Source organism: Eptatretus burgeri, chromosome 6 (assembly GCF_056783735.1).
Source record: "Eptatretus burgeri isolate ZD-2024b chromosome 6, Ebu_testis_v1, whole genome shotgun sequence".
Lineage (NCBI taxonomy): Eukaryota > Metazoa > Chordata > Myxini > Myxiniformes > Myxinidae > Eptatretus > Eptatretus burgeri.
The window spans coordinates 61,081,485-61,095,006 of NC_140966.1; the positions used below are offsets into that span (position 1 = coordinate 61,081,485).

General features: G+C 44.9%; 2 protein-coding genes across 7 annotated transcripts in view; one reads left to right on the forward strand and one right to left on the reverse strand.

Annotated features, from left to right (window-relative positions):
- Positions 1-10,402, forward strand: part of KIF2A (kinesin family member 2A) — a 66,527-nt gene extending 56,125 nt beyond the window's left edge. For all 3 annotated transcript variants that reach the window (XM_085885301.1, XM_085885299.1, XM_085885302.1), the window contains one exon: positions 1-10,402. In XM_085885301.1, the coding sequence (XP_085741427.1) occupies positions 1-83 (83 nt within the window). In that variant the 3' untranslated portion in view covers positions 84-10,402.
- Positions 9,810-13,522, reverse strand: part of LOC147024913 (uncharacterized) — an 18,709-nt gene continuing 14,996 nt past the window's right edge. For 3 of the 4 annotated variants that reach the window (XM_085885306.1, XM_085885305.1, XM_085885303.1), the window contains 2 exons: positions 13,142-13,314; positions 9,810-10,849 (listed from right to left, as the gene is read on the reverse strand). In XM_085885306.1, coding sequence (XP_085741432.1) covers positions 10,805-10,849; positions 13,142-13,314 — 218 coding nt within the window. In that variant the 3' untranslated portion in view covers positions 9,810-10,804. The other variant, XM_085885304.1, reaches the window with a different exon arrangement.

The window sequence follows — 13,522 nt, forward strand, 5'->3', positions numbered from 1 at the left end:
CAAAAGTGAAGGCCTTCCGGGCAGCCCTGCAGGTTGAAGAGCAAGCCAGCCAACTGATTAGCCAGCGCAGAGCCCTCGTCTAATCTCGAGCAACGGCCCTTGTGCCTTCTGTTTCGTGTTTCTGAGAGGGTTGGGTTCCACAGTGCAGCTTACATTCTCACCTGCGCATCATTTTATCATTGTGAACATTCTGAGGATTTTGTCATTAATTTAGTTTTTGGCTTTTAATCACTTTTCACCTGTCCATAACCCTTTTTTTTATAGTCTAACATTCCGAAGCGAGTGGCATTTTTTGATTCTGGGTTGAGGTAGCCGAGATGGCGTTGCACGCATGTTATGTTTGTTCACGAAAAACAATCAGGGCTGCGGAGTAACGTGTTTTGTAAATAGATTTTCTATGTTGCTTTCAAGTTCATTTTCGAACTTCCTCCGACTTATGTTTGCAGACATATTTAACATGTATGTTAAACCATTTTAAACTTCATCTTCCCCCCCCCCCTCTTGCCTTTTTGTCCAGTGTCCCATTAATATTATTATTATATTTTCCAAGCTCACAATCAATCAATCTCCCTCTCTCCCTCTTTAGTATAAGTTATAAATCTGCTCATTTACCTTGCTACTCTGCAATTAGGTTTGGTTGTGTACGGCTCTCTATTGTATAGTTTGATTATTTTCAATAAAGCAAACGTCCTGCGTGTTAAAAAACATTTCTGCTCCACCATTCTGGACAAGTTGCCACCGGTAATGGGATTAATTTCGCCTCACGTTGATGCACTACTCAAATTTGTCTTCTATTGGGTGTTTTGGTGAAAACCACTGACCGGTCTTTGTAAAAGCTCCCTTAATATTGGGCCCAGAATAACACTGTTCAGTGCAACAGAGTGACCCTGTTAAAACGATAGTCGAATCCTCACTCTTCTGTGAGCCTGGATTTTGTATATACGGTATAAATATGATCTTGAACACGAAGATTGTTTGATGTGGAGCTGCGCACCTAAACCTGAAAGCGAAATGAAGGAAAAGCAAATTGGACTTGAATGGCACAAACGATAAGGAACTTCAAGATTTCAACATTTGGGGTGGGAGGGGGCAGAAGTTTCAATTAACATATCGGGAGTGGTCAAGCTACTTGCTGTTTGTGAATGTTTGAAATGATGATCACGTTGTGTTGTATGTCTCGACGTATTGCAATAAAAGCACAGACAAACAAACTGTTGAGAATTTCACATGCGCACTCTTGCTTTTATGGCCTTACCATCGAGAGCAGACTGGATCTTAAAGGTCTCCGTGCTGGCCTGTGGCTTAGAAACGTAACCAAAAAAATGAAAAGGATGCCATTATACATGGCCAGAAAACTTACACTATTGATTATTTGGGTCTAGCATGCATCCTGTGTGGAACAGGATGCTTATTCAGGCAGCCCAAGTTAAAACGGGCCATTACTGGTTTGTGAGTGACTTGTCTGTCAGGAGTGCCAATAAAATAGGCCGCTCGTTCACAAATCTGTTCTCGATGGGAGAGTGGCCAAAAAGGAAGCCACTTCTGAGAAAAAGGCACATGACAGCATGCCTGGATTTTTCAAAAAGGCATGTGAAAGACTCTGAGCATGAGGCAAAATATTCTGTGGTCTGATGAAACAAAAATTGAACTCTGGCCTGAATGCGAAGCACTATGTTTGGTGGAAACAGAGCACAGCTCATGCCCTTTCTAACACCATCCCTACCGTGAAGCATTGTGGTGGCAGCATCATGCAATGGGGATGCTTTTCAGCAACCAGGACTGCGAGACTTGTAAGGATAGAGGGAATAATGAATGGAGCCAAATACAGTCAAATCCTTGAGGAGAACCTGCTTCAGAGTGCAAAGGACTTTGGACTGTGATAAAGATTTATGTTCAAACAGGACAATGATCCCAAGCATGCAGCCAAAGCAACACTGGAATGGCTTCAGAACAAGAAGGTGAAAATCCTTGAGTGGCCCAGCCAAAGCCCAGACTTGAATCCCATTGAGAATCTGTGGAAAGACTTGAAAATTGCTGTTCACCGATGTTCCCCATCCAACTTGACAGTGCTTGAGCAAATTTGCAAGGAAGAATAGAAGAAAATCCCCAAATCCAGATGTGCGAACCTTACACAGATATACCCAAGAAGACTTGAAGCTGTAATTGCTGCCAAAGGCACTTCTACACAGTATTGACTCATTGGGTTCAATACTTATTGATGCAAGCCATTTCAGCTTTTCATTTTTAATTAATTTGTAAAAATTTCTCAAAACATGTTTTCACTTTGTCATTATGGGGTATTTCGTGAAGATCGGTGACAGAAAATTGAAATTTAATCCATTTTAAATTCAGGCTGTAACACAAAATGTGACAAAAGTCGAGGGGTGTGAATACTTTCTGAAGGCATTGTGTTTAAAAAGGGCCGTGCATGCAAGTTCCACCCATTGGTTGGACAATTTGCCTGACGACCCACAATTTCTATATTTTACCCTATAGAACTGTTAGAATTCACCCTTTAAAACTCTTTCAAGCAGTGCTTTTTACTCCAGTGGTTCTATACATTAGCTATTTGATTATTTTTTCTCTTAAAATTGAGAGTTGAACAAGTGATTAACAGGTTTCTGTGAAGTCGCTAAAAGCATGATTGGGGAGTATAAAGCGTGGCATTTCGACGTGGGAATTCCCGTTTTCTTTTATGAGTGGAAGCGTAGTGAGAGTGAAGATGATGGGAAGCAAATCCAATTGAAGCTTCTGGAAATTGAGCTATTCCCAAGAGCTGGACTAGCATGATCATGTAAATAGAACGTTGCTCTCTTTGATGGATGTTAAATTGGATGTCCTGTCTCCTAGCAGTGATACGAAGACTCCATGGTCGCCTTGGCAGAGAGAAGACAAGTTATTTGTACCCTGAAATTAAATTCATGTTCTGTGTAATTAAACTAGGACCACTGGACCTGTAGCTTATCTGGACCCTGGCCAAATGTAACCCAAATTTGGTGGGGCTGGAGAAGATTTTTGAAGGGCTTTCTGTGACCACCATTTTGGCACATTTAGGGTCATGTGATCGGCATGGCCTTCACAATTTAACATGCGTACCCTTTCCTAATGTTGTAATCCAAATTTCAAATTTGGTAGCATTCTGATTAGTGTGTTTGGAGAAGATTTTTGAAGATATTACCAAGTCTGCCATTTTGACCGACTTGGTCACATGCCCGGAACGAGCTTTACAATCTCTGTTCCGAGTTGGGAGCGGAACCTTGCTGCCAAATTTCAGCCGGCTCGGCCCAGCAAGTTTTAATAGCTCGATGGATGGTGCACGATGACTTCCGTATTTGCAATTCCAGTTCCAGAAAAGCTAATAATTGAATCGGTGACAAAGCCCCAATCCCAAAGTGATGCAAACCTGTAGCTATAGCCCAGAAGGCAGGACACTCGGTTTTAACATGCAGCTGAGGGATGGTACACACTGATATCACACTGCCTGTGAAACATTAGAATGAGTTTGGAGTGTCAAGATTCAAACCCAGGTTAGACTGCTTTGAAGTGAGTCTAAACCTCTAAGCTCTGCTGCCAGAACATCATGATGATTAATGCATGTGACATATTCTTCAAAAGGGAATCTTTCAGGTTTGGGAACATTCAATGGGTGTGGATTTCATAACCTTGGGCCAAATTGTTAAAAATAAATAAATAATGAAACTATGCCTGCACTTTAACTGACAACTGTTACCCTTTTAAACATACAAAATCACTTTGTTTCCTTTTATTTATTAACCAGCAGACACTACTTGGCCAAAAGTATGCGGACACCCCTTCTAATTAGTGGGTTTGGCTATTGCTGACAGGTGTATAAAAATCAGTCATGCAATCTCCATAGCCAAACATTGGCAATCGAAGGGTCTGTACTGAAGAGCTTAGTGACTTTCAACGTAGCACCGTTATAGGATGCCACCTTTCCAGCCAGTCAGTTCATCAAATTTCTGCCCTGCTGGAGCTGCCCCGGTCAACTGGAACCTGTTGCTGTGAAGTGGAAACGTCTCGGAGCAACAGCTCAGCCGCTAAGTGGTTGCCTTCACCAACTCGCAGAACGGGACCGCAGAGTGCTAAAGCGAGTGGTGTGGAAAATGTCTCGTCAGTTGCAACACTCACTACCGCGTTCCTAACTCTCTCTTGAAGCAACATCAGCACAAGCACGGTTCATGGAGAGCTTCATGAAATGGGTTTGCATGACCGAGCAGCCGCACACAAGCCTAAGATCACCATGTGTGATGCCAAGCGTTGGCTGGAGTGGTGTAAAGCTCACCGCCATTTAATTGGACTTTGGAGCAGTGGAAACACGTTCTCTGGAGTGATGAATCACGCTTCACCATCTGGCAGTTTGATGGACGAATCTGGGTTTAGCCGATGCAAGAACGCCACCTGCTTGAATGCAAGCATTGTAAAGTTTGTTGGAGGAAGAATAATGGTCTGGGGCTGTTTTTCATGGTTCGGGCTAAGCACTGAGTTCCATTCTCTCTTTCGATTGCAGCATTATGATTGGTGGTCGCATCATTGGTTAGGGACGCGGCTATCCTGCTGATGCAGTGTTCCTATTACGAGTACACTGGTACTCATTTTGCCGACCTCGGAAGGATGACAGGCTGAGTCAACCCCACCTAGAAATAATGCAGTGGCCAACGGGATTTGAACTCAGGACCCCAGGATCCCAAATCAACCACCCTAACCACGAAGGCCAACACCAAGCCCTCTTTGTTCCAGTGAAGGGAAATCTTAACACTACAGCACACAGACATTCTAGATGATTCTGTGCTTCCAACTTTGTGGCAACAATTTGGGGAAGGCCCTTTCCTGTTTCAGCTTGACAATTCCCCCATGCACAAAGTGAGGTCCATACAGAAATGGTTTGTTGAGATTGATGTGGAAGAACTTGACTGGCCTGCACAGAGCCCTGATCTCAACCCCATCGAGCACCTTTGGGATGAATTGGAATGCTGACTGCAAGTCAGACCTCACTAATGCTCTTGTGCCTGAATGAAAGCAAATCCCCACAGCAATGTTCTAACATCAAGTGGAAAGCCTTTCCCAAAGAGGGGCCAACTCTACATTAATGCCCATGATTTTGGAATGAGATGTTGGACGAGCAGGTGTCCACATACTTTTGGCCAGACCTGTCACTTTGCTGACAGGAATACTCAAGGGGGAGGGAAAAAATGTGGGGGAAGGGAAGATAGTGTGAGATGAGAGGAAAGGAAGGCAGACATGTGGTGGAGCATTAATTTTGATTCATACTGTCTTATCAAAATAGCCTGGTGTTGGCGCAGTGGTTAGGGCAGCGGCTTGGGATCCAAAAGGTCCTGAATTCAAGCCCCGTTGGGCCACTGAATTAATACACCAGGGGGTTGACTCAGCCTGTCATCCTTCCGAGGTCGGCGAAGTGAGTACCAGTGTACTGGGCCGGTGTATACCCCGGATAAAATAGGTGTACCATATCCCTGTGTCGTAAGAGGCGACCAGGGTTGCGTCAGGAAGGGCATCCGGCGTAAAACATGTGCCAAATCACTATGCGGATCATACGGATGATCCGCTGTGGCGACCCCTAACGGGAGCAGCCGAAAGAAGAAGAAGAAGAAGACTGTCTTATCAAAATGATTCTGCAGTGAACAACAGTGAAGATGGAAACAAAATAATGTCTGAAATCCATTTTCTACCAGTCGATAGGTAGATACGGCCATTTTTATCCATACGATAAACACGGCCCGAAGACTAATACCTCTGGACGCAACCAGAGCCAAGCCGTCCGGACACAAAACTGCTCAGACAAATCCGAAGACAAACTCCCGTCCAGACGCGTCCCGTAAGGAGGCAAACTCCTGACGAGCCAAGTACGGAGGCAAACTCCCATCTGGAGACAAACTTCCTTCCGGACATAAATATTGCCCGAATACTTCTGGAGCTCAGCTGTATGTATATATGTGTGTGTGTATGTATATACATATATATGTTATGGATACAGAATCTGATCTGACTTATGCATACAAACATCTAGGTCTTCAGACAGTTATTTCCCAAAATGCATGTCCAGGATCGACCCATCCCCATATCTGGTGGGAGTCCAACTTTGATGCATTGAAGAAGGGTATAGAATAGATTCCCTTTCTGATGGGATGGCCTTTTTCTCTTTACGACACATTCATGCACATGAGATAGTCGTTAGCTCAACGGAGGCTCGTCTACCCCCTTTCCATTAGGACACATTGGCTTGGAGGTGGACAATTTATTTACACCTTGGACTGACATGACATTTAAGCACACCATCTTATTTCCTGAGCAGTTATTCTGACGGTCAAATACAGCTGTGGATCATTTACCTCACCCACTGATCTTTTATTGACGTTCAACACTCACCTCTCACCAACGTTGACGCCCACCTTTTTCCATCGACATTTGACACCCCGTTTGTCAGCTCTTTCGATGCTGGCTGGCTCTTGTTCGTGTCAGGCTAAACAAGGAAGGAATAATCATGAGGTTGATGGTTGGTGACATGCAGTGATGCGCCAATAGGCAAGGTGGATTTGGCTGGTCTGCTTGAGGCTCCGCCCACACTGGTCACCTATAAAAAGGACTGGAGGACAGTTTTCCAGAGTTTTCTGACAGTTTGGTGACAGCTGGTTACAGCTCCTCAGTGCCTCACAGCTCTGACCACTGGTAAGTTGGTGACATCCTTACAGCTCTGACCACTAGTGACAGTTGGTGAGTTGGTGACATCCTTACAGCTCTGACCACTAGCGACAGTTGGTGACAGCCTTACAGCCCTGACCACTGGTGACAGTTGGTAAGTTGCTGACAGGCTTACAGCCCTGACCACTGGTGACAGCCTTACAGATCTGACTACTGGTGACAGCCTTACAGATCTGACTACTGGTGACAGCCTTACAGATCTGACTACTGGTGACAGCTTTACAGTGCTGACTACTGGTGACAGCTTTACAGTGCTGACTACTGGTGACAGCTTTACAGTGCTGACTACTGGTGACAGCTTTACAGTGCTGACTACTGGTGACAGCTTTACAGTGCTGACTACTGGTGACAGCTTTACAGTGCTGACTACTGGTGACAGCTTTACAGTGCTGACTACTGGTGACAGCTTTACAGTGCTGACTACTGGTGACAGCTTTACAGCGCTGACCACTGGTGACGATGAGTTGGTGACCTGCTCCTGATGGGTGACGCTTGGACCGTTCCTCCTAGTTCTGCTCGGGACCTGCTCTTGGCGTACCTGATTCTTGGCATCCCTGGTTCCTCGGGTGACGTCGATTGGTGTTCAAGCCTGTTTGCAGGTGGGTGTACGGTGAGGCAGAGTGCTGGCAACGGACCAAGGCATGCTCACACATTTTATTGGATGCACGAGGACTTCTATTTGATGAGCAGGACTAGATTTCTCTCCCTCCTGAATGATCCACTGGGTACCCTTGTCTGTGTTTAATTGTTAAGTAAGGCATAGTGATAAGCATCTGCTCTGTTTTTTCTGCCTGTTTAATCCTTTATATGCTTGAGATTATTTTGATTGATTTGAATTTACTTATTTTCACCACAAAGAAATTAAAAGCTCTTCAGTTTATTTTTTTTTCTTTATATTATTAAGAAATTCCTTGTTGACGTTTCAACCTGTCGGTGTTTGTCCTTTCCTTCCATTGATCCAGCATTATCTGAACCGAAATAGACTGGGAGGTAATTACCAAACGAATTGACCTGTCAGTCAGCACGCACCAGCGGTTAAATACTCTGCCACCCTACGGAAGATAGAATCAAGATAAGATTGGTGCTTTGCCGAGGGCGCACTCCCCGTTCAGGAAGTCACGTGACTTCCAGTTAAACTGGCAAAATTAGATAGTGGGCACTGGAACTCGGTTAACCGATTGGCATTTGTGGTTGTAAAGCACCCCACTGTACGATGAAGTAAATTGTGAGTGGTGGCCCCAGCTACGGCTCTTCCGAGGATAAATGAGGATTTCTAATAGACAATAGGAGCGAGCAGACAACAATGTTGTTGGTCTTTCGGCTAGCAGACAACAATGTTGTTGGTCTTTCAGCTGCTCCCGTTAGGGGTCACCACAGCGGATCATCCGTTATGATCCGCATACTGATTTGGCATAGGTTTTACACCAGATGCCCTTCTTGACACAACCCTGGTCACCTCTTACGACATAGGGATAAGGATTGGGTTTTGCCATGATTCCAGGCTGCTCTACACCCTCAACCTCATTGCATGGCCCAGTGCAGAGCTCCTGTTCTCATTGCATGGCCCAGTACAGAGCTCCTGTCCTCAAGTGATCCTCCAACCCAAGCATCAGTCGCTGGATTACAGGCGCACGCCACTTTGCCCGGTAGTGAACAGACAACATAATAACCCCCTCATAATACACTTGGTACCTGTGGCCATAACAATGTGTGTATGTAGTGATGCATCATGGAGCAGGCATTGATCAGCGCGACACTCATGGGCAGGCATGCGGGGCCGACGCCACCCTCGGCCGGTCATCAAGGCATGGCCCAGGAGTTCTTGCAAAGCAATTCATGACACGGAGTTCGGTGTGGGCGATTCATATCATGTTGTGGGAGCGAGACATTTTCACAGCTTCGGGCCATGTTGCCACTTCCAGCCATCGTGGCCAGTGCCAATCGGAGCGCCCGATTTTGGTGACGACGCATCACTTCAGGGTGGGCCCCTGCCCCGCACCGCAGGGTTTATAAAAGGTGAATGGTGAAGCCGTTTGCTCTTTCTGTTCTGCTCCTGCATGTGCTGGATCTGGTCATCGTCTTCGACTCCACCCACACGTCGCTGACTCCCCCCCCAGTCCCACCCACTCAGTCCATTCGCTTTCGACTCCCCCCCCCCCCCCAAGTCCCTCCCTTTCATGTCCAACAGTCACATCACATTCAGTAGAGGACGCGAGCTGTACGAATCGTCCCGAAGCAAGAAACGGCACGCCAGCTGTCTGGGAGGTATCACCCAGCGCAGCATCCCCCGAAACGTATTGGTGGCACAATCATGCAAGGTATTCAGACATTCCCCTCTTCTCCTTTCAGTAACTCATCAGGTTGTGTGTGTATGTTGTCCTGGCACCTGTCCACAAGTTAAGATTGCAGATTACTATTTCAGGTTAAGTCTGCTCTGTGTCTGCTTTTTAAAGTTGCTTGTAGTGTCACACCTCACGCTTCTTTCTATCCCTGCAGAACATACCACAATAAAACGATTCACTGTACCACATAACTTTCCTTGCTTGTAAATAAATTCCAAGAAATGTTCAGCTCGTTTTCGTATTTTTCTTCATTGATCCAGCATGGCCCGAATCCTAGCATAGCCAGGACTTTATTCCCAACGATCCGTTCCTTCGAGGCGGTACGTCCTTGGAGTGTCGCTCAGCTGCATCCGATCCCATTAAGTGATCCGATTCAGAAAGTGTACAAGGGCGTGTTCCCGGTAATTAAATCACGTGATTTAGGTAACCCGGTTAACCTATAGATGGGAAGACCAAGTCACACAGTTATTGGCATACCACACGCCATGTCACAATTATCCATTCTTCGCACCTGACCCCCGGCCCATAACAATATATAGCACGATATCAAAAATGTATTGGGCCAGATATGTTCTCATGGATCAGGCATTACAGGGCGGAGGCATGCGCTCCATCGAGTGACCTTGTTTCAGCCGTTTTCATCAAGTTCAGGTGTAATAAAGTGGATGGTTTTCTAATCGACTAAATCATGCACACATTTTTAAAAATGAAGCCTTAAAATATTACCAAGACTTTTGAAACACCCTTTATTTCCATTCAAATCTTAGCTCCATCAATGAAGTAGGTCATTCATCCAGATTCTCATCACACTATCTCCACTGTGCAAATCCAAGTCTAATTGGAAGATCAAAAAAGAATGTACTCAGGAGAAAACTAGGAGGGTTGAGGGAACAGATTGTGTGGAGGAAGAGGGGGGAAAAATATGGATAAGTGATGGTGCAAAATATCTTATTCCCTGGAACAGTAAAGCAACAGTGGGGAGCATTGAATGAATAATCAAATGAGGCTTGAAGAGAAGAAAAATAAAAAAAAGACAAGAGCTGGTTAACAATATAAATTAAAAAAAAGAAAAATCAAACAAACTTAAAACAAGACAATCCCGAAATCTGTCTGCTCGTCTTGAGAAGATGACTGAGCAGAGAAATCGTATCCAGTTTCAAAAGAACCCAGATCCAGAAAGTGCCATTTACCACCGTTCCATCTCAATCGCATGAAAATCGACCACAAATCAATTTGCACTTTCCAATAAACGATTCGGAAAACTTGAACATGCAGGTTAAATCCACTTCAACGCATTACGAAGAGGACATTCATAAAAACAAAAGCCTTTCCAGTTCGCAAGCAGAAATAAGACAAAAAAAAAAAAAACCTTCAACTAGTTCAGCATTTTATTGTAGGCCTGCAACTGCGCTTCCACACAGGACGAGTTGCACAATTTGCTGTGCAAGTACAAATAAACAGGGGGCTCAAGGATAAGGATCAACATATGTACATCAAAAAGAGTTAATGTCTCAGAATTATAACAAACAAACAAAATAAATCCTCTTTGCCCAGAAAAAATCACAACAATAATACAAGCAGCTCAGGTTCAACCTCAAAGGCAACAATTCAGTGAAGTCATTTGGGTCTCTCAAAAGGCAGAGAATGCTTAGGGCTCGCTCGGTAAAGGGTTATCTCAACGTTTAACGGCCATCACTCAAGCTTTAAGGCAGCAAGGGGTTAAATCACTTCTCCAAATGGGCAAATGGCATTCCCTCTTGGACATGTCCCTGAAAGCAAGGATAAAAAAAAAAGCACATGGTTAGCAAGGCATTAGTGGCACATTCACAATCTTGTCTGCAAGGATGTGCAACAAACGAGCCAGAAAATGAGCCCGCTTCCAGGTAATCGAAATGAGAGCCACACAGCAGGCAAGAAACTGAAGACGGGAAGTGAAAATGCAAATGGGGACTGCAAAATTGGTCGAAAAATCTGGCACGAGAATATGTTCGGCTTGCACACCACGATAAAAGGATGAGGTAACGAGCAACAGGCCACGAGTGAATGGCACAGAAAGCTCGGCCAAGCCGGATGCACAGTCTGCACACAACGTTCACAGTTCATCTGTCCTTTTGATTGTGTACAACGCAAAAAAATAATAATAATAATCTTTTTTTAAAAGATCAAAAGCGTGCGGCACAAAATGACGAGTTTAAATCTCCCATGGAAAGCAGAACACCGGTTGGAATGAAGATTCTGAGAACCCGAGTTTTTGTTCCTTGGAGTGAATCATTGAATGGAAGAAGCTTCTCCGGAAAATTTCCGACGAGACAAATATGTGCAAAGGAAGCATTCCACAATGATAGGCCCAAGGATCAATAAAAAGAATCGAAGTTTGCAACAAAAATGATGCAAAGTATGCACGACGAGGTGATAAATGTGATGTTGGACTCCAATGTCTGTTCATGCACGATCAAAGCCAAAGGTGTGGAACAAAGAAGTGTCGAGTGCCGAGCCATTGTGAACCGTTTTGAAGGGGGGTGGAGATGGAGCAACAATGAGCTGGCCTCAAATTCAAAACAGAACTTTAAAGCTCTTGAGGAGAAGGGGGAGGAGGATGTGAAGAAGAAGGGGGAGGATGAGGAGGAGAAGAAAGAAAGTTCAAATGCAGTACAAGTTTGAAAAGTTTTGACAAATGTTGCAGGTGTGTTGGCAGGTTGCGTTACTTTGTTAAAATGCAATGCTGCAAAAAGTGTGAGAGAAGCGCATTTGGGTGAGCAAAACGAAGGCAACGATAAACTTGGCTTTGGGATGCGGATCTTATAAAATACATCCATATAAAATAAAACCTCAATACATCATTGCACCGATTTCAATTGATATTCTGTCCAAAAGGGGTGCAACAGGCAAATCAAAACTTGTACATATGTTCAAGCTTACATGTTGCTTGCTTCGGTCAACTTGCATTTGTTAAAGCATGCTCTCCACCCCCACGCCAAAAAAAAAAAAAAAAACACTAAACAATACGTGGAAAAGAGATTGATGAATCGGCATTCCGTGGGTCATCCGAGCTGCGCAAAAGTAATCGCTCCAATGTTATCATCCTGAAACGGGACAAATGGAATGGCTTGCAGTTCGTACACAGTTAAGACAGCTGGGATGCGTGTGCAAAAATGAATGAACAAACAAACAAATGACTCTCGGGCCAAAATGATGCAAACGTGCGAAGCAGGTGTACGTGCGAGGCGCACAGCATTCAATTGCAATGGCCTTCGGGATCACAAGTCACTCCCGCTTTCTGCTAACTGTCAATGTCACACAAAATTGGTATCGGTACAAGAGAATGCATTAATAGCAACAGCCGCTGCAGTCAAAGGAGGTCAATGCGAAGTTCCAAAGAAATGATCACCCGAAGGGGTTCACGACATACGGACAGCATTAACGTTCGAGGACAATCAGAAATAACTGGTGCGAGTGGGTTGGTGGACGAGTCTTCCGTTGACCCAGAAATAGAAACTTTCATTGTCAACACATAGCGACGGTGAAGCAATAAATTGCGCTCAACTTAGGTGACTATTTAAAAGGCATAGAGCAAAGTCTACATGCAAATTGGCATGCAGCGCAGCTGTGGAAATCACCACCTGTTGCAAACGTTCCACGGGTCCATCTCATCTTGGGCCAAGAGGCATTTGCATCAATAGCACGAGGCATACTAGATACATAATTTACACAGCGGATGGAATGACAGAACCAGCAACCGCTGATGCAGGGCGTCATGTGCGGGAAACGGGCAGCATGCCGCATTTATAACCGCACTGTCTCACTACTTCCACACAAAGAAAAACTCAAAAATACCTTTACGGCAGTCTTCAAATTGCAAAGTGGAAGAAAGAGGAGGAGGAGGAAGAGAAGCAGGAGAGAAACACGTGGATGGGAATTTCAGACACTTTAGGAAAGGTGGGAAGAAAGTCTTTGTGGTTTGTCAGCAGGAAGAGAAGGTGGAAGATGCAAGAAGTTTTTGTTTTCAGAACCAGAAGTACAGCCCCGTTTGCCTTGGTTTACGGCTGCGTGGAGAACCTTACCATGGGTACGTCATCTTGCAGGCGCTCAAACTCTGGCCCACGTTTGCTGCGGATGTAATACACTGCTGCTCCAAGCAACACGATGAGGCCCAGCACGCAGAAAGCGATGATCACAGAAACCGCGCCAGCTGAGAGGGTACCTGGTGGCTCAGGCTTCAATGCTTGCTCTGTTCCTGAACACATCAGAGTGCGAGGGCCACAGAGCAGAAGTCAGATCATGTAGCAATACTGCTAACTACCAGCAAATAAATGTGGCATAGCAGCTTCGAGGAAAAGCAGCCTGTGCATGCACAACGTGTGAGGTTCCACATTTATAGTACGATACTGTCTCAAGGCGCATGCACGCACTGCAAATGCCCCATAAATCAAATCTCACAATGA